This window comes from Magnolia sinica, chromosome 5, assembly GCF_029962835.1.
Source record: "Magnolia sinica isolate HGM2019 chromosome 5, MsV1, whole genome shotgun sequence".
Taxonomy (NCBI): domain Eukaryota; kingdom Viridiplantae; phylum Streptophyta; class Magnoliopsida; order Magnoliales; family Magnoliaceae; genus Magnolia; species Magnolia sinica.
This window is the reverse complement of record NC_080577.1, coordinates 113,514,647-113,535,018: the sequence shown is the minus strand read 5'-3', so window position 1 is coordinate 113,535,018 and position 20,372 is coordinate 113,514,647. Positions and strand designations below refer to the sequence as shown.

Below are 20,372 nucleotides of genomic sequence, written 5' to 3'. Positions count from 1 at the left end.
TAAGAGTGTATGTGATAATCATTTCATCAAACACTCCTAAATACTTTGAAATTAGTCTCAATTGACAACTGGTGGAAGGGAAATTTTCAAAAAATATATATTTTAATAATGTATTATTATTAATTTTTAATTAAAAAATGCTTTTTTGAAAATTAACAAGGACTTAACAAATCAGTATATCAGCCCTCATACATGCTTGATTTCATGTTTGGGGTGCAACATTGCAAGCAATTTGGGAGAGATTGGGGAATTTTTGAATTTTCCGCAAATCAGACCACCTACACTCAAATTTCGAAATTAGAGTGTATGTGATGATCATTTCATCAAATATTCCTAAATACTTTGAAATTAGTCTCAGTTGACAGCTGGTTGAAGGAAAATTTCGAAAAAAACATGAAGAACATGAAGAACCAATGGATATCGAAATCAAAGCTCCAACTCCATGATTTTTCATGCAAAACATGAAGAACCAATGGATTTGTAACCATTTGACAATGATTTAACATAATTTTAACAAAAATGGATCGGAAATTAAAAATGTTCAACGGATCGAACATGTGGGATATATCGGCACTACCTGTGCGTTTCGTATCGCACAGGTGGGATACAAGATATATCATGGGATCTATTGGCCGATATTGTCGATATTTAAAACATTGATTGTGACTTGGTTTGGTCAATGATCATGCATCCTTACCACTCTACTAACCACTTGTATTCTCTCTCCATTCCTTCTTTCTGCAAATATCTGCTTTATAAAAAGAGAATGGAAATGAGGACCCATTCTTTTTACCTTCCAAAATTGGTTCTAGAGCTACTGATGGAATTTATTTATACTTTCCACCCTATCTGCTTTTGACTGAAGTGTCAAATATGTCAGTTAAGTTCAAGTACTTTCTTCTTGTCTATTAGAATTCTCTTTCTTATTTTCATCTTCAACTTGTATAAGTTTTGTATGAAATGTTTCAAATTTGTTTATATTGTTATTGTAATTTGATAATCTCATACTTCTTGACAGGGCATCTGTTTGATGATAACTGTCTTGCAAATGGCTCGCTTGCCAAATATCAAGGTGCACTAAAATATAAAGTTGTTGCTCCACCTTTTGCTTGTGTTTTCACTGTTTTCTTAACAAATAGATGATATTTTATTAAGCCAAAAGGAATTAGAGGAGACTCCCTATCTATTCTCATGTTTGAGTTTGAACCATTATTTTCTTCTTCAGGTCGCTTCAGTACTGCTCAGTTGTGCATTTTTCTATGATATATTTTGGGTCTTCATATCGCCGTTTATATTCCATGAAAGTGTCATGATTGCAGTAAGTCGTGTTCTATTTCTTTACATTTCTGTTATGCCCTTTCAGCATATGCAGGATTTTCTTCTTCTTCTTCTTATTATTCTTCTTTTTTGTTATTCTTCTATGCATTGACATACAATGGCGCATTCAGCATTTTATTCAATGGCGCATGAAATTTACTGTCTTGTCATGTGATGATCATGCAATCTGCTATTGCCTAATAGCATATTATTCTTTCTTCAAACTGACAGTTTCTGATTGAGATATGAATTTTCAATTCACAGTTTCTCGTTTTTCTTGTTCACTGATACAGATTTAATAACCTTAGATGAGAAGTCGAGGCATGTGAATGAAGTAATCACCTCAGTTTCTGGATTCAGCTGTTCTGATATCGTTGAATTCTTATCACTCTTTCAGATTAAACAGCTAAAACATTACAAGAAACCACCTGCAAGATCGCCAGCGAGTGCTTCTACTTTAGAAGGCTCTAACCCTCAACTACAACTAAAGAAAGGATGAAGCCCCTTAGAAGGAATAGAATCCAATTACGTTTCAATCGGAAAAACTGTAAAAGATGCCGTGGAAATGCCTTGATCTATCTATTTGATCTTTTTCTCCTCAAATCGCATCCTTCCAAGAGAATAAAGGAGGAAATCTCAATCAGCATGATCATAGGCCTTTTCTATGTCTATCTTACAGTAAATTCTATTCTTACCCAACCACACAACCCCCCCCCCCTCTTTCTCAATCAACATGATCGTAGGCCTTTTCTATGTCTATCTTACATTAAATTCTATTCTTACCTACTTTAACCTTGAATCCAAAATTGATTAGGCAACTGGAATACCATCCAAGATCTGTCTGTCCTTAATGAAAGCAGGTTGAAAAGATTTAAATCACAAAGCCCAAGAGCTCCCACAAAGAATGGAGAGAGAAGATGACAAAAGATATCAGAAAAAAGAAGAGTTAGAGTTGGACTTCCCTTCCTCCCTTGCATATATCTTTAAAACAAATAATGACCAAAGTACCCCTCACTTATTACAATGAGATAAGTACACTCTAAGTGTAACTAGATACAACTAAGGGCCTTTATGAACAAAAACAAAGACAGAATCGTATGGCCTCATATGCCATTCATCTAGATGGGCCATACAATCATAAGTCACCATATTAATCATCATTAACAATTATAAGGTTGTATTATAATTAACACTGCAGTTGGGATTTATTGATACCCACGAATAACAGAAGACTCAATTGAAATGGTGCATTGATAGGACACTAGAGAGAAATTTAAGTCCGTGCTGTCATTGCAGAAGCAAAGAAGAACACTCCACCGCTTAACATTGAAGTCATGTATTTTGTAAATGGAAGATTTTGTATTTACTAAGCATATCAATAATCACATAAAATTTTATTTCTGTTTCTTGACATTTCATCATCATTCATTATCATTGCCTTCTTTATTCTGATCACTATCAGAGATTAAGAATGTCCACGAAAAACATCAGTAGATATATTGTAATGAATTGCAAATTCCATGTTACATTTGTAGCTTTGTGATTTTTAGGTTGCTAGTGGAGACAATAATGGTGGGGAAGCCATTCCCATGCTTTTGAGGATCCCTCGATTTTTTGATCCTTGGGGTGGCTATGATATGATTGGCTTTGGGGACATTCTCTTCCCCGGTTTGCTGGTTTCATTTTCATACAGGTACTATTGTAACTCTGTCATTGTTATGTAGAGGAATAATTGTTTGACACATCGCAATGAAGTCTATTTACTTGTGTTGGGTTGCATGCTTTTCATGATTTAGAAGCATTGTAATTTGCAGTCAAATTCGAGTCACAGAGTTCTGCGGGCAAGGTCATGGCCCAACTTACTTGAGAAGAGTCAATCTTGTCATGATTCAAAGTATATATGATGTTACAGAGAAGGAATATTAAATTGTACAGTAGCAAATGTGTATTATGCAATGCGTATTATATTTTGTTTGTTTCAAGTCGTACTTGAAATCCTCAGTTAAAAAAGAAAAAGAAATAGTATTTGAAACAGTTAAAATATTATTTTGGGGGAGGTAAAGCAGATAATAAGAATCAACCATTCAAGTTTTTTTTTTTTTGGCCGATGCTTGGTCAGTTCAAATTGATATCAATCCCACTAACAGATCCAATTAGAAGTCCATTTGGGAGTACTTCTAAATGCCACTTTAAGTTCGTAGACCTTTCATAGTAAATTGTACAAGTGTTCAATGCCCCCCATTATATGTAAGAATGATCACATACAGCTCCCAGCATGCTCAACTCACCACGTTGTTCCTTTTTTCCTTTCCAATGTATCATCTACGTGGGACATTCGAGCATGCAGAAGGCGGGAACAATCATGATGATCACCTGGTGCAGAAATCATGAAATGGTGTGGTCCATTTGGCGAGTGGATCAGCCTGTTTTTTGCGCCAGGTGATCACCATGATATTACCACCTTTTGCATGGCTCAGATGTCCTGTGCATAGGACACATTGGCGGGGAAAACGTAGAAGCATGATGATCATTCTGGTGGCTGTATTTGGCCATTCCTCCATAAAACATTTTATGTATTATTATTATTATTTTTTGAATAATCAGCATGGAGATTACATTCTCAGTTAACTCAGTTGAAAACATATCATAACTCTCATTGGTATGAAATTTAAAAAATGAATGGCACAACCACTAGTCTCCCTGCGTCTAAAACCAGGCAGAAAACTTTGGAGTCTTAATCATTGTATGCATGCTACTGATCTGAGTTTGACCTTGCTGCTGGAGTTTCATCTCTGTCGGTGTAAGATTTCCATGATGTTGTCAAATTGATTTCTGATTGGTTTGGATATTGTCGCGTTAGTTTTGAGATCTTTCTTTGCCTGGGACAGAATGATTAAGGTGTCAGGCTTTGCTTTTGAGCTGCTTTTTGGTATTCTGATGTAAAGATTGTGATTCCCATGTTCATCATGGTTTAGACTCGAACATAAAGTTTGATGATCAGAATCTTGTATGATGATGTAGTTGTTCAACTTCTTGCTGTTTGTATTTGCAGTGGGCTTTTGTTAAACAGATACATAAAATCAAATAAGCAGACATTAAATGGATTTTTTTTTTAATGATGTCAGGGTGTCCCCACCCCATTTTAAGGCAGGACTAATCCCTGCTGATGCACGCAATCACCCGCAAACCACGTGCATTGGGTAATCCCGGGGAGGGGAATCAAACTCGTGTCTGTGGGGAGCAAACCCACGACGCTAGCCATTCGCCCAAACCCCGTGTGGGTTTAAATGGATATTTTCTTTCTTACAGTTTATAATGCATAGTCATCATTAGAGCCTTGACCCAACTATTAGGGTCTGCTATGGTTTACAATACGTATCTTGGTTTAAATTCTAGTTGTACGTATTCTTGTTTCTAAGAAATCTTTTATTTTAGAACCGTTTGTATTTATGATGGGCTTATGCTGTTACTGCAGATTCGACAGATCAAATAAGAAGGGTATATTAAATGGTTACTTTCTTTGGTTGGTATTTGGCTATGGATTTGGTGAGTCTCTTTGCATCCTGTTTCCTTTCATGTTTCCATTTCTCCATCTTGGAATCATTTACAACCATGATTCCTTTATGTACTATAAAATAGATGACGGTTCTAATGATCACAGCTATCAGCTTTTGTTGTGATTCTGATTGGGGATTTGTATAATATAAGGCAGGCCAATTGAGTATATTAGAAATGTGGATTCAGGGTGGACTCGTTTGCATCTAGATACAACTTTCTTAAACAAGTAACACTGATACACACACATCAGGCATGTCATTATCATCATAATGATCATCTAAGCCTTATTCGAATTAATTGGGATCGGCTACACAAGTTATGTTCTGCCGTTCCACTCTATTATGGCTACCCACATCCTTTTGGGCCTTCTCCTTGCCCAATTAGAGCCTTGAAACAACTCACTGCTAATGGTGCATCTCTTGTTCTCCGTTGCACATGGCCAAACCATCTTAAGTCTAACGCTCCTCATCTTATTACCTATTGGTGCTACTCCTTGGTACTTGCTAATTTGTTCATTTCTAATCCCATCCTTCTTCATCTTGCCACTCATTACATCTCTATGTATTAAATTTCGCTGCTTTATATGTTTTATAACTGTAAGTTGATTGAGAGAAAACAGATTATGATCCTGCAGCTAAAATTACAAATAAATAGGTCCTTGAAGTGTTTTGGTTTATTAGTTTAGATGTTGAAGCACGATACAGGTTTTTACGTTTTGTTTTCCGTACTCTGCTCCTGATTGTTGAGGTCTATACAGCTGAAAGTTTCACCTAAATGTGCACTCAAGAGTTGAAAGTTAGCTCTGATAAGTCATTACTCTAGTTGGGCTGCTAATCAAATATTGCCTTTGGATCAGTGTATGGCTGTATTTTCATCATGTTTTGGAAGCATAAGTTTCCATCTTGTGAAGCACGATTATATTGGATCAAAGTAAAATGTGTGGTTAGAGTTAGGTATGTCGTGATAATTTTAGTTGAAAAATGTGGATTATTCTGCTTATCTCATATGCCAAACCAACTTGCCCCTACCTTAACTTCTCCAAATCATCTTGCATGTCTTGTATTGGAGTGGCCCTCTCAATTTGACTTGGTCGAGTATGATGGGTAGAAGTGTTTATTAATGCAGGGAAAAGCAGATGTACATTAGGTAATCTACTAATGCTGCGTATATTGTTATTTGTAGCCACAATTCTTCGCTATTCCAAGTAACACATTTTCATATACGTTACAAATTAGAATTTGTATATCTTCACTTCTGTTAGAGATAATGGCAGTTGACCGGCCCTTAGCTGTATGAAATGAGTAGGATGTTTCTTTCCTTTAATATCATGTCTATTTTTGGTAGAAAAATGAAATAGTTCTCGTATTGACAGAAACTAGTGAAGAAACACCATATTACATATTACAAACAGGTTCCCAGATAGACTGTACATACACATATTGGGAAATGATTCCATGGATATGATACCACCATATTCACGGTGGTAAATGGGCCCCATGTGATGCATGTGGAACACTCACTACATCCATCGTGCATGCCTGCGTCATTTGGAGATGGACCCAAACATCATATTGAATGGAAACTCAGGTGGGTGAGCAGAAACAGTTGAGAGTGGGACGCATACCATTGGTTTGCACTGTGCCCCACTTGAGTGTTGGCATGGCCTGATTTTGTGGCATCCCTACATCTAAGGAAGTTGTTTTGAATAAATGGGTTAGATCTGACATTCACATCGTGGTGGGCACTATACGAAACCAAGGATGGGCGTCCTTTCTCAACTGTTCCTTGCCGTGCACAATGGTTGGAATGGTTCTATAACTTTTTATTTGGAAATCACATGGGGCCCATTTCAAAATGCTACTACCCCCATATAACGTTACACCTCTCTCTCCCCACATGGGGCACATTTCAAAATGTTACCCCCATATAACTCTCTCTCTCTCTCTCTAGCAATGGGTTTCCGTTGATGTGAAATGGGTCTTTGGCTTCTTTTGCAGGCCTCTTGCTTACGTATCTTGCTTTGTATCTGATGGATGGGCACGGCCAGCCTGCACTATTGTACCTTGTTCCATGTACATTAGGTAATGTCTTGAACTTCATTGTTTTGCTATTTAGATGATATTAGAAAATGTAATATCATCCACTCGTCATGCAAGGATGCCATCAAGCATGCTGACTTTCTGTTCTGATCCTTGGTCTTCTCATCCAGGGCTTATTGTGATATTGGGTTATCTGAGAGGTGAGCTGAGAAACCTGTGGGACTATGGAAAGGGCCCATCGACTGAGACTTCGGCAGAGGCTTGAGCATTGCGCCATTTGCATCTCCAAAATGGTGAAAAAGGGGCAGCCCTTTGAACAGCTGCTGAATCCACCTGCGACAAGATAGTGTAAAACACGCCCATTTTACTTCACGGATCCATACATTGGTGAAGACCCTGTGACGGAGGAAAGAGAGAGTTCTGCTCAAGATAGCAGAATCCAAAGGTGGAGGAGATGAAGACATCCAGAGTCCCCTTGTAGTTTATATCAATATACAAACTCCCATTGTAGAGCTAAATTTAGGGTCTTGCCACCTTATAGCTGTTATTGGATTTGTATCATTAGATTGGAATCTGGTCGCAACGAATTCCCTTCAATAGAACCATATGGTGCTGTAAATTTTTATTTTTTTAAGAAAAACTTGTGCTAATGTACTGCCAGATAACACAACAGCTCTCTTCTTCAAGCAAGAATTAATCCTTGATTAGTATTTCCTTTCAGTACTGTTGCAGCAATTGTGCAATTTGTGCTTTACCATTAAGATCGCAACAGTCCATAATCTGGGTTGAGGCACCTGGGCAGTTGATAAATCTCCAAGCCCGAAACTATCCAGCATGGGTTGTAATTTGATTGAACCTGTGCATAAGGGCTCGATAGAAACCAATAAAGGGTGAGGATTTGATCACACAAGACATCATCATAGGAATTCATCTAACACAAAAGATCCAACCAACGACAATCTGCAAAATCTCAGGTAATAAGAAAAAATCAATCTCTTTTCTGGGTTTGGGACAGTCGTTTCTCAGTCTGGGGTTCGAGCCCAGCTTACCTATAAAGAAGAAAAAGAAAAGGAGTCTTTTCTCATTCATTTATTTGTAACAAAAATATCTAGCTGTGGAGCTGAGTCATATGATCTGTAACTTCCGCTTCTCAGGACCTATAATGCTATGTGTGTGAGATTGTTCCCCTCAGAAAGGAACCCTTGGTGCCCTCAAGGTTGAAATTTGGAAGTGTTTGGTCAGTCAGTTATCATTATGCACAGTCAAAGCTTGAGCCTGGCCAGCCTCTGTTGTGCAATTTCTGGGCTGTTCATTAGGTGTGTCCAATCCCATAACAAATGATATGTGACCAAAATGCCTTAGAAAACCATAAATGTAATGGCATGGGCCATTCTTGGGTAGGGGACTGATAGGCTGAAAGTCCAACAGGCTAGCCTGCCCCATTGATGTCTATTAATGCCAAGGCACTCATAGTCATACTGCATGTACCTTGTAAGAGGCAGGGTTGGCAATGGATCGAGCCGCCTGCCGCTTCAAAGGCCGTGCTTGGGCCACCACTAAACTTGGCCCTAGGGCTGGTCTTTAGCTTGGGCTTGAAATCTAAGATTGGCTAGTTTGAGTTAGGACCAATGTTGAAGATTGATTCACTCATTTAAATCTATGCATATTGTAGATTGTTGGCCATTGAAAGATCTTATTTAATAGTTTAAAATATATATGCTCAGCAAATTATGTTATTTAAAGGCATTAGTTCTTTAAAAGAGCATAATGGTTCATTAACTTGCAATTGCCAATTGTAAACCATCTGTATATGTCTTCTCTAATTTATAGAGCTGGCCTTGGCCCGACCCGATTCGGGTGCCATAGGGTGAGGGCTATGGTCAGGTCCTCTTTTAGTTTGTTAGGGCTTGGGCCAGGCCAGAGCATAGGGCTCTAGTGCCAAGACAGGTCTAACCTCGGCTCGGCATAGCCCGGACCATTGCAACCCATGGTAAGAGCTACGTACCTCTTCTGGCCAAGTATGATCACATGCGTTCGTATGTACGTTAATTACCATACATTTGAGCTGAATGAGGCCACATGTGACTTTTATGTGGAATCTAGACTGTGCATCTGGTGGCACGCTCATGGGAACCGTAGATCAAAAGAATTATCCCTGTCAAAAAGCTCATGTGGGACATGCGGTAGTAACTGACCTACAATCATGCCTACAAACTATATTCAATTGTTGTGGGCCATCTAAGATTTGGTGTCCCTTAATCACAGAGGATCGCATCTGATGAATGGGATGGATGATACATACGAAACACGAAGGACCCCACATTCTATTTGGAACTTTCAACGGTAGGCGTAGCCTCCTCAGTGTCCCTCACTGTTTCATTTGTCGTAGACCCCACAACAAATAGATCAGCCTAGATTTTGCGGTCGAGGCCTTTAATCGGGAGGAGCATCTAGTGGACGGTTTAAATGTCAGTCATACATTACGGTGGAATCCAAACAGCTCGCACGTAAACTCTGTGTTCTAACCGATTCGAACCGAGTCGAGTGAGTTAACGGAGCTAGCTCGGTTCGTATCCAGCGTGCGCAATCCGATTTCACCCGACCGGCCTTCTCCAACCTCTCTCTCTCTCTCTCTCTCTCACAGCTGATAATCTCCCAACGCTTTTCTCTCCATCAAATCCAAAAATCCGAGAAAGTAAGAAATCAGATGTCAGAACAAAACCCTCCATCAATTCCCCATATACAATCCACAACCCCTTTCCAAACCTCCCTCCAAATCCCTTCTCCTTTCCTTCCCCAAAACCCTAACCCTAACCTTAATTACACAGATCCCTTCCTCTCCAAGCGCAAGCGCACCAACGGTAGTAGCAGCAATCGCCGCAAGCTCCCATTATCTTCCCCATCTCTCGGTACGGACTCCTCTCTCTCTCCATCTCTTCTTCCCCCATCAGAAACTTCAAATCCTCCTCCTCCCGACGTCTCCGAAGAGATCATCTTCATCAACAAAGACGCCACTTCCGAAGCTCTCACCGCTCTCTCTGCCGGCTTCCCCGCCGACTCCCTCACCGAGGAAGAGATCGACGCCTCCGTCGTCTCGTCTGTTGGCGGCATTGAGCAGGTCAATTACATCCTCATCCGCAACCACATCCTCAGCCGGTGGCGGGAGAACGTCTTAACCTGGCTCACCCAAGACTCCTTCCTCGACGCCGTCCCGCTTCACTGTCATCTCCTCCTTGATTCCGCGTACGGCTTCCTGCTGTCCCATGGATATATCAATTTCGGTATAGCCCCTGCAATCAAGGAGAAGATCCCTGCTGAGGCGAGCAGGCCGAATGTTATCATCATTGGCGCTGGTTTGGCAGGCCTCGCCGCCGCCAGGCAGCTGCTGGCGTTCGGGTTCAAAGTTGTCATCTTGGAGGGTAGGAAGAGGGCGGGTGGGCGGGTTTATACCAAGAAAATGGAGGGTGGGAATCGGTCAGCTGCGGCTGATTTGGGGGGGAGCGTCTTGACGGGCACGCTTGGGAACCCACTGGGAATTTTGGCCCGGCAGTTGTCCTGCCTACTTCACAAGGTGAGAGATAAGTGCCCACTGTATAGGCCAGACGGGAAGCCAGTCGACCCTGAGATGGATTCCAAGGTTGAGAATGCTTTCAACCGGCTCTTGGATAAGGCTAGCCGGCTCAGGCAGCTCATGGGCGAAGTTTCGGTTGATGTCTCTCTTGGGGCGGCATTGGAGACCTTCCGAGAGGTCTACGGTGATGCTGTCAATGCAGAGGAGATGAATCTGTTCAATTGGCATCTGGCAAATTTGGAGTATGCAAACGCGGGCCTGCTTTCAAAGCTCTCGCTTGCGTTCTGGGACCAAGATGATCCATACGATATGGGTGGGGATCACTGCTTCTTGCCTGGTGGGAATGGGAGGTTGGTCCAAGCTTTGGCGGAGAATCTGCCAATCTTTTACGAGAAGACAGTGAATACGATCCGTTACGGTAGTGATGGGGTGCAGGTTGTTGCGGGCAGCCAGGTGTACGAGGGAGACATGGCGCTTTGCACAGTCCCGCTAGGGGTCCTGAAGAGTGGTTCAATAAGGTTTGTACCAGAGCTTCCTCAGAGGAAACTCGACGGGATAAAAAGGCTCGGGTTCGGGTTGTTGAATAAGGTCGCAATGCTGTTTCCTCACGTTTTTTGGGGCACAGAGCTTGATACCTTTGGTCATTTGTCCAATGATCCAGCTCGCCGGGGGGAGTTCTTTCTGTTCTATAGCTATGCAACTGTGGCTGGTGGCCCACTTCTAATCGCACTTGTTGCAGGGGAAGCTGCACACAAGTTTGAAACTATGCCCCCAACTGATGCTGTCACCAGAGTTCTTCAGATTCTCAAGGGTATCACTCAGTCTCATGATTTTGCTTGGCCTTATTGTATTTTAATTGCAAGTTTGAAAATGGAAGCATGGGTGATCCATAACGGTAACGGTGACAGCAAAGGCCACCGCCGTTACCATTACGATACAGGCCGCAACGACCATTATGGCCATTAAAAAAAAAATATTGGTTACGGGCCGTTATGGGACCTTTATGGGCCTGTTACACTTTATTTTTCAGGTAACAGCCGTTACGGCCATTGTCCAGTAACGTGTAATGGTTACCGCTGTTACTTAATGGCCAAACTGCATTTACATTCCTCTCAACTCCAACATGGAAGTAACATCATCACAATTCAGAGCACATTCTTCCAACATAGTAAATAAAACCAATTACTGGGATTTGGCCATAACTAACTTTTGCAATTCAATTAAATAGTGCATCTAAATGCAGCTTTAGTGCTGATGCAAAAGTATCCATTATGAAATGGGCCGCCTTCCATTTTCAAGCTTGCAATTCCACTTAACAGTTTGGCTGCTCATGTTATTGTGATTTGGTCATTTCTTCTATCTTGACTAATTATTTCAATTCAACTAAAAACTGCATTTAGACAGCCAAAAGGGTCGTTTGGATGCTTGTGCCACTCCTTAAGGCAAGGATATCCTTGTCCAAGGAGCCTGAATTGCACCTTTGTATGCACCATTCACTTAAGTCAAGCTTGTCCATTTGAACCATAGTGACAAATCTCATTCTCAGGAATTATTTCTGGAAATTTTCAGATCTTGAGGATTTTATTGGTTTATTATCAAGAAAATCTCACTGAAAATAAATTAGTAAATAATTTAAATGTTAAATATATGTGCACATGTCGAAATAACATAAATTTAACTTCAAAGCATGATAATTTCACAATGAAATTGTGAAAACCTAAAATCTGTAGAGATTTTGAAAATCTTCAGATATTAACACAGTAATATCATTTGTTTAGATTATTTTTTTATGAAAATATTAAGATTTTCAAAATCTCGATGATATTTGTTATACAAGGCTCTGTTCAAAAAATTAATATTATGCTGACAAAGGGGGGTGGCTGGAATGCAGTTATCGAAGACAAGGTTGTCCACAAAAAGTGCTCTACTCCACATCCATAATTGCAACTACTCCATGTCGATGCTTGTTCAAACTTCAACATTGGCCTAGGAGCGAATTCACTCGACCACTGAGAGGAACGAGAATGGACTGGATGGACGGTTACTCGAGCTACTTGCCCACAATTCTATGATAAATTCATCGAGATTGCCTTTAACCAAGGAGGGGGGCTAACATCTACTTGTTTTCCTTACTGGTTCTATAGTTGACCATGATAATGTAGTGGTTCTGTCTGCCCCTTCTTTTCCTTCAATACCAAAACAAAACAAAAAAAAAAAAAAAACAAACAAATGAGAAGAAGAAGGAAAAGATTAAAAATGGAAAAAAAGAGAGGCCATAAATGACTAGGTAACAGTGACACCTAAAAATGGAAACCGAACCCCCCCCCCCCCCCCCCAAAATTTTTTTATTTTTTAAAAAGAAAGTTGCAAAGACAGGATCTGAATCCATGATCTCAAGTTATGAGCCTTGCGAGCTACCAAACTACTCCACCGTGTGCTAAAGAACCCCAAATCTATGGGTTCTGCCCACCCTGAGTGTGCCCCCGCATCCCACAGGCCACCTCACTTGAGTCCGGTGTGAAAATGCCCCTGCATTAATCACCTTCGGTGAGGAGTCTCGAATGCGAGACCTCCTGCTCTGATACCAATTTGATGCAGGAAAATTAATCACTTGCTCTAAAAGCAGGTCCTCAGTCGAACCCTCCTCGTAGCCCCAAATCCATGGGTTCCGCCTCACAAGTCACACGAGCCACCCGCCTTATATGGCCCCAAATCGCATGGCCGAGTGTGCCCCCACATCCCACAGGCCACCCCACTCAAGTCTGGTGTGAAAATGCCCCTGCATTACACTGAGCAACATACTCATTGACAACCTTGTCCATATGCCCAAGTTTAATACGTGGACATCCTTGTTTTAGGTGAGTTGGCCATGCATCCAAACAACCCTTAAGGTGATGTAGCTAACTGAAGAAAATCGGCAACCACATGCAACTGTATCAAACCCCATGACAAAATCATGCCCCAAACACACCTAATACAGGATAGAGATTCTTCTACCACTGATGGAAGGGAAAAATATGCAAAAAAATCAGCGAATAATCGAAGAAGCTCTCATCAATTTTGATGGCCTGGATCATATGCTCCACGCGTGCAAATATGCAATTGTACAAACCCTAGCCCAAGGCTTGCAGAAAGATAAGAAAATATATCAAAAGTTGAAAGACTATTTTTGTTATTGAGTTGTATATGAAAGGGAATAAAAGAAAAGCCCTAGAACTAATTTGGGCCTTACATCAAAGCATAACTATGGGTTGGATATTATAATCTCAACCCTACAATTTTATTTTAACGGGAAAAGAATAAATTATCCCTATCTACTCAAGTGAGACATAAGCAAAACAAAGTAAACTCAAATTCGTCCAAAAATAGAGTAAAAATCATAACTTAAGAAAAATGCCACCAAAAGACACTTTTGTGGACCCGAAAGTGTACCACGGGTACCATAATGCATGGTCCATTGATGAGTCTATGGGTTTGGTCCATTATGGAAGGTATTTGGGCCCTTTCTGTGCTCTAATCCATGCCAAAACTCATCGGCAGTAAATCATCCCGATCCATCAATATTAAGTCGACCTTGTTCTCATCGTAAGGGTATACCCATAGTCTGCACAGGATCTGTGCTGTATCTTGGCTGTCACATTTTATTAAACACCTAATAAAATATCATTTTCGTCATTTTTTATTCTATGTTTTTATGAAAATATATTATCCTTTCTCACCCTTGTTAGCACGAAATATAATGTATAGTCTTCCATTTTCCAAAAGATACCAACAGAAATATTCTCTAGCAACTGACTAGATTGGAAAATGCTCTGCTTCTTCATTCTCAATCTCAAAATAGGTATTTATGAGCCGCAAGGAGTCAATGTTCCGGATCCTATTCAAACTGTCTGCACTAGATGGGGCTCTGACCCATTCAGTCTAGGATCATATTCTCATGTCGCGGTGGGGGCATCAGGTGATGACTATGATATCTTAGCAGAAAATGTGGGAGACGGGAGACTTTTCTTTGCTGGCGAGGCTACCACTCGTCGATACCCTGCGACAATGCATGGTGCATTCCTTAGCGGTCTGAGAGAAGCTGCTAACATGTCTCACCATGCCAATGCTCGAGCATTGCATAAAAAATTTGAAAGAAGCCCATCGAAGGATGCCAAGTCTTGTGCGGTTCTTCTTGCAGATTTGTTTAGGGAACCCGATCTAGAATTTGGGAGTTTTTCTGTTATTTTCAGTCAGAAATCTTCCGATCCCAAGTCAACAGCGATTTTAAGGGTCACATTTGGTGGATCACGGAAAAAAAGTAATGATGGGATGAAGCCAGATCAACAGCACTCAAATAAACTGCTTTTTCAGCAGCTTCAGTCACATTTTAATCAGCAGCAACAGTTCCATGTTTACACATTGTTATCAAGGCAACAGGCACTTGAATTGAGAGAGGTGAGAGGAGGGGATGAGATGAGGTTGAATCACCTGTGCGAAAAGCTAGGCGTGAAGTTGGTGGGAAGAAGAGGTTTGGGACCTGCTGTTGATTCTGTTATCGCCTCCATCAAGGCTGAAAGAGGCAACCAAAGACCTGCTTCGACATCTTTAGCCCTGAAATCGACCGAGTGAAGTGATCTAACTATACACCTATCTGCATCCTTGATCAGAGTGGTACTTAACTCTGTTGGTCCATGGAAGATGAACGCCAAAGCAGAAACCCTGAGAAATCTTTCTTGCGTTGTTCAGGTACGTGCAGATCTTCTATTAATTATTATTTTTTCTGTTTATAATTTCATTCCGTTTTTAGATTTTCTTCAGTAGGAGCTACAATTGGTCAATCTGTGAGAGGAATACATTGATACTCTGGTAGAATGTGATGGACGATATGCAGCCACTAAGAAATTGCTCAAAAAGTGCTTACACGCCATACAAATAATTCAAACCAAACCCTACAAATATGGGCACCAGTTTAGATATATCATGAACTAATAATTACTCTTATTCAGATATCAAAGTATTAGATTGCTGGACATTTATTGAAGGGTTACAAACGAAAAATATCCAATGGTCCTATTTTAAAAAACGAGTTTCCACAAATCAGAGGTTAGGATTGTTCAGCCAACTTGATTCTTATTCTGTAACTTAACAACAGTGGGGTCCACAATTTAATCAGTTTAATTTGGGTTAAATAGACCACATTTACTATTTCTAAGCGCCTGCATATCAAGTATCATAAACAGCCAGAGTATCAAATAACTCTCCTATCTGTAATTCATTCAGGAAAATGGAAATTCTAAATTCTGCATATTTCCTTGTCCCAGGAATGTATCAAAACTCACATGGGAATCATTCTTGAAGTCTACAAGGTTTTGAATAGCTTGATTATGGCACATGTCACTGAGCTCCTTCTGTTGGACTGCATCAAGTTACTTATGTTATAACACTATGTATTCTTTTGATGATTCTTTGAAAGAAATGGTACCTGAAGATAGCCTCAACAACTGTTCATGTCAAAAGCTTGTGCTTTGTATCAAGCCATTTATATCCATTAGGTCCACCACATGTTTCGGGCTACCATGCAAAAAAAAAAAAAAAAAACCATGGTGATTGCATGAACTATAAGCTTGCCTTGAGGAAAGATATTGATGTGTAAATTCTCATGTTACATCTGATATAGTGAAGATGTATCCATTGTATTTTGAATCAAATTCAAGTTTGTGAGGATATTGTATATTTTCAAGTAACTAAAAACCTCATTGCTGCTGATGCCGTGGAATGTTGGTCTTGAAATATTGTTTGTTCCTTTGTCTATATTTTATTTGTGATGATGAGCAATAAAATTTACATGCTTCACTGTTATTATTATTATTTTTTGTTACACACACTTGACTGACAATATATTTAATCCGATATTAATATTTCTGTCATCTTTCATACATGCACTCGTGCACGCCGGCATGCCTCCTGTGCAGGAGCCAGTTGGTATGAGGATTCACATCAAACTACATATGCCTACTGAGTTTGAAATTATTATTATTTTTCTTCATCTCAAGCGTTTGAATCCCTTGACTATGACGGCTCCATCCATCTGTTTCACCAGCTCATTTTAGGACTTGAGCCTAAAAACAAGGTAGATGAAGAACTCTTGAGAAATAGTGGAGATGGAAGCACCCACTGTTGAAATCTTACTAGAGCCCACCATGTTCTTTTATATGCCACACAACACCTTCACAAGGCGATTCCACAGCGGTGAAGGCAAGACACAAATATCACCCTGATCCAAAATTTTTGTGGTCCCGAAGGTTTCAGTGGTGGATGTTTGATCCCCACTGCTTCTCGTGGGGTGGCCCCCTTGAGTTTTGAACCTCGCTTGTGTCTAGACCGCTTCCTCAGGGGGTGGATATAACACAGACATTGTGGCTCCCTAGGAGCTTAGGGTTGCAGGGGATTCGGGTTATATGAAAGTCGTGCCTGTGAACTATTGCCCATCATCATCATCATGAGGTCCACCATGTTCTGTGTCTCATCCAACCCACACTGCCATGTCAGGCCTATTGTATCCTTAGGTGGGCCACATGATGGAAAACGATGGATAACCAGCCAAAAAACCTCCAAATTCACATGGTGGCCCACATGATGATTGGATTGGACAGATTTTTGGGGCGTCCAACTTTCATGGTGGGACTAGCTTGATGGAGAGGTTGAAGGCCACGCTATACACACACCCAGGCGGGCCCACACGAACCTCGTAGAATAAGCTTTTTCACTAGCCCATGCCCGACCTTGCAAAAATAGCCCAACCGGACCCATTTGAAATTCATCAATCCTGACCCAGCCCATTTAATTGTAATCAGGTAAACGATGCCCAACCAAAGCAGTTTTTTATATCAGCAAGATCCAGGGTTGTATGGGCCACTAGATAAGTGGACAGTCCTGATTTTCAGTCCACTGCATCTAATTGGTTGGGCCTTCTCAATCGGCTCATCAGTAGACCTCAATTACCAGATTTTTATTTATTATTATTTTTTTAATTCTTTTAAATGTACGGTTAGCATTGAAAATTGATCCATGATCATTTAAAAAATAAAAATAACCTGAGTGCATATTTCCATTGTGAGCCAAGCTGGGGCCATCTAGTCCAGTCCATAAGCGTCCCAAGCGAGTTTAAATCCAAGCCCAACGTATTTACTTAGATGGTCCATATTTTCTAGCCCAAGCCCGACTTGCTACCCATTTAGCTTTGGATTTGCCTCATTTTTGGATTTATTATCTAAAATGATCTCACAAAATGGATGGACGGTATGGATATAACATATATATCATAGTGGGGCCCAAAGACCTTGGTGACTAAAACACACCGCGGTCAGCAAACCACGGAATCCTCTTCCTTCTCACTTGCATGGTAAAAGAGTGAGTGACGATGGGAAGTGGGCCTTAGTTCGTTTTTTATGGACCTTTAGATGAGAAGAGAGACATGGACATCATGGCAGAACCCTCTCCACAGGACACCTGGCACTGGCAGGGTGATGTGCAAATCAGGCCCACCTAATTGATGGTTTTTATCTCAAATTAGACAATCCTATCCATCTGTTCTGTATACTTGAAAGTGACGGTGGAAAACAAAAGGAGTTAATAGTCAGACATGCAGTGAGGTAAACGGTAGAAAAAGTAATGGCTACGATTTTATAATGGGTTTTATATTTGAAACGTAGGCCATCCGTCCTCGTGCCACGTGTCCTGGAGAGAGATGGCTATACCAAATCATCTTATCATCTCTCATCCCACGCATCACATGTTTGAGCCGCGTCAGGGCTATTCAATTCAATTACGTGTAAATGAAACTGAAAACATATTAAATTGCAATTATTTACTTGGTCCTCTTTCTGAATAAAAATTGTCCCCTACCTTCTTTTTTTGTTGGGGGGGGGGGGCGGACAAACGTCCACCGTTGATTACGGCCTTTTTTCCATATCGATTTGAGGACCACCAAACGGATGGCTGGGATAAGCAGCGTTTTGCAACTGTAAGCCATCCATTTGTATGCTTGTGACATTAGATGGACCATCCTGATCCACCATTGCATACTGTTGGGGTCCCTCATGTGGAGGTGGGCCTCTGCATGCATGTGTATTTTGGCCGAGCAATGATGGAAAGAGTACATCTCCACATAGGATTTACAAGGGTCTTGATTATTTTCTCCAAGGATTGTGCTGGAGATTTTCTACCAGTCCTAACGTGTAAAAATATCATTTTTTTCTCGTATACCTTGTAATCCATTTTTGAATATTGATATAGTTGGATATAATAATAATAATAATAATAGTATCTTAATAATTATACTTCCATTATTTCTATTATAATAAATTTATGTCGGGCTGAATTTTTGTATCAAGGCATGACATATGATGGCACGTTTAATGGACAGATTGAATGGCATTCACACGTAGAGTGGAACCTGCAGAGCCAAAGAGATCCAAAGTATGACATCACTCCCAAAGCAGAAGAGATCCAAAGTATGATATCACTCCCAAAATATAACTCCTCTGGTAAAAATTGCTCCACCTCTCCATGCCACTGTAAGTTATAATATTCTTAATTGCATTAAGTCGGCTGGACAGTCTAATCAATTGATATAAATCCATAATACACTGATCCCACAATCCAATCAACCATCTTTTTCATAGACATCTTTTTTTTCTTTTTCTTTTTTTTCCAAAGCCACATATGGATTATAATTTCCTAACACAATTAATTCTTTAGAAATATAAGCAAATTCAAAGTGGACTCCAGTAAATAGATGGCTCAAATTGTTCATTGAACCTATTTTTGTATAAAAAATCTTGACCGTCCATATTAGAGGCTAATCAGATGGTTAAAATTGTTAGATATTAGTGATATATGTAGGGGTGCACATTGAACCGGTAGAACTGGGAACTGGACCGGAACTGACCAAACGGTCCAGTTTGGTCTAGTTCTAGAGTATACCAATTCTGATTTCGGTTCCAAAAATTAAAGAACCGTTTAGTTTGGTTCAGTTCCAATTTGGGGGTATGTAGAACCGAACTGAACCGAATGCATAAAAACAAGTTCACGACACTTTAATTAGGGGTGCCCAGCAAAGGGAAAGAAATTAGAATGAAAGTAAAACTAAAACTCATAGTATTCGAGACTTAATATAAATAGTAAACTTACTATTTATAAACAGTCGTGATGTCTACTAGTGAGCAATGTTTTCGGACAAAAATTTTTATTGTTCTATTTGGCTTAACCAAACCTTTCTCATAATTATTCTAAGATCTTTTCTCGTTGGTCTCAAATGCTTAAGACAGATGGTTGATTATTTATAATCAAACTAAAACTTACTTTTTATAGTATATACGAAATTAAAACATGAAAACGACCTTTGATCCAGGGGTTTTTCGCAATTCGGGCTGCGTAACCGACGTAGTGGGTTGGTTAGCTAAAGTAGCTCGTTCTACCCCAAAATTATATATTTTACGTCGATAACTCATTCCAATTGCGAGATACACTCGATCTAAGGTCCGACGGCCGGATCACTTCTGTCGTCGACGGGGCTATGAAACTATCCGCAATCCGCTCTACATCAGTCCCCTCCACTTCAAAAAACTCGTCCTCGAGTTCTCATCCTGCTATGTTCATGATACTCGGTCGGTCCGCGACGTTGAAAGTCCGTGAGATCGCCATGTCATCTCGAAAGATCAACAACATTAGTGTTATCATTGATCTTTCGGATGATTGGTACCGATCCGATCTTTTTATTCTTCAACTTGTTGTATGTCGTCCGATCGGAAATCGTTCTTTGCGCAGATGGACCATTACTTGGTCGCCCACTTTGAACACTTTTTGTCACCGATGCTTGTCCGCTTGCTCCTTGTACTTTTCGT

General features: G+C 40.3%; 2 protein-coding genes across 3 annotated transcripts in view; both read left to right on the top strand.

The window, feature by feature from the left end:
- LOC131246791 (signal peptide peptidase-like 2) overlaps positions 1-7,634 on the top strand; it is a 37,666-nt gene extending 30,032 nt beyond the window's left edge. The window contains exons 9-14 of the mRNA XM_058247201.1: positions 1,019-1,072; positions 1,226-1,318; positions 2,868-3,010; positions 4,793-4,863; positions 6,873-6,956; positions 7,085-7,634. Coding sequence (XP_058103184.1) covers positions 1,019-1,072; positions 1,226-1,318; positions 2,868-3,010; positions 4,793-4,863; positions 6,873-6,956; positions 7,085-7,179 — 540 coding nt within the window. The 3' untranslated portion in view covers positions 7,180-7,634. The remainder of the gene's footprint in view (positions 1-1,018; positions 1,073-1,225; positions 1,319-2,867; positions 3,011-4,792; positions 4,864-6,872; positions 6,957-7,084) is intronic.
- Positions 7,635-9,507: 1,873 nt separating this feature from the next.
- On the top strand, positions 9,508-16,331 carry LOC131246790 (protein FLOWERING LOCUS D). Of its 2 annotated transcripts, XR_009171505.1 has the most exons (3): positions 9,508-11,296; positions 14,327-15,213; positions 15,789-16,331. XR_009171505.1 is itself a non-coding variant. In XM_058247200.1 (2 exons), exons 1-2 carry the CDS (start codon positions 9,622-9,624, stop codon positions 15,094-15,096), a joined length of 2,445 nt encoding a protein of 814 aa, XP_058103183.1. In that variant the 5' UTR covers positions 9,508-9,621; the 3' UTR covers positions 15,097-15,785. The 2 variants fall into 2 exon arrangements, 1 of the variants encoding a protein (XP_058103183.1); XM_058247200.1 differs by lacking the exon at positions 15,789-16,331 and having other exon boundaries at positions 14,327-15,785.
- The last annotated feature ends 4,041 nt before the right edge of the window (positions 16,332-20,372 follow it).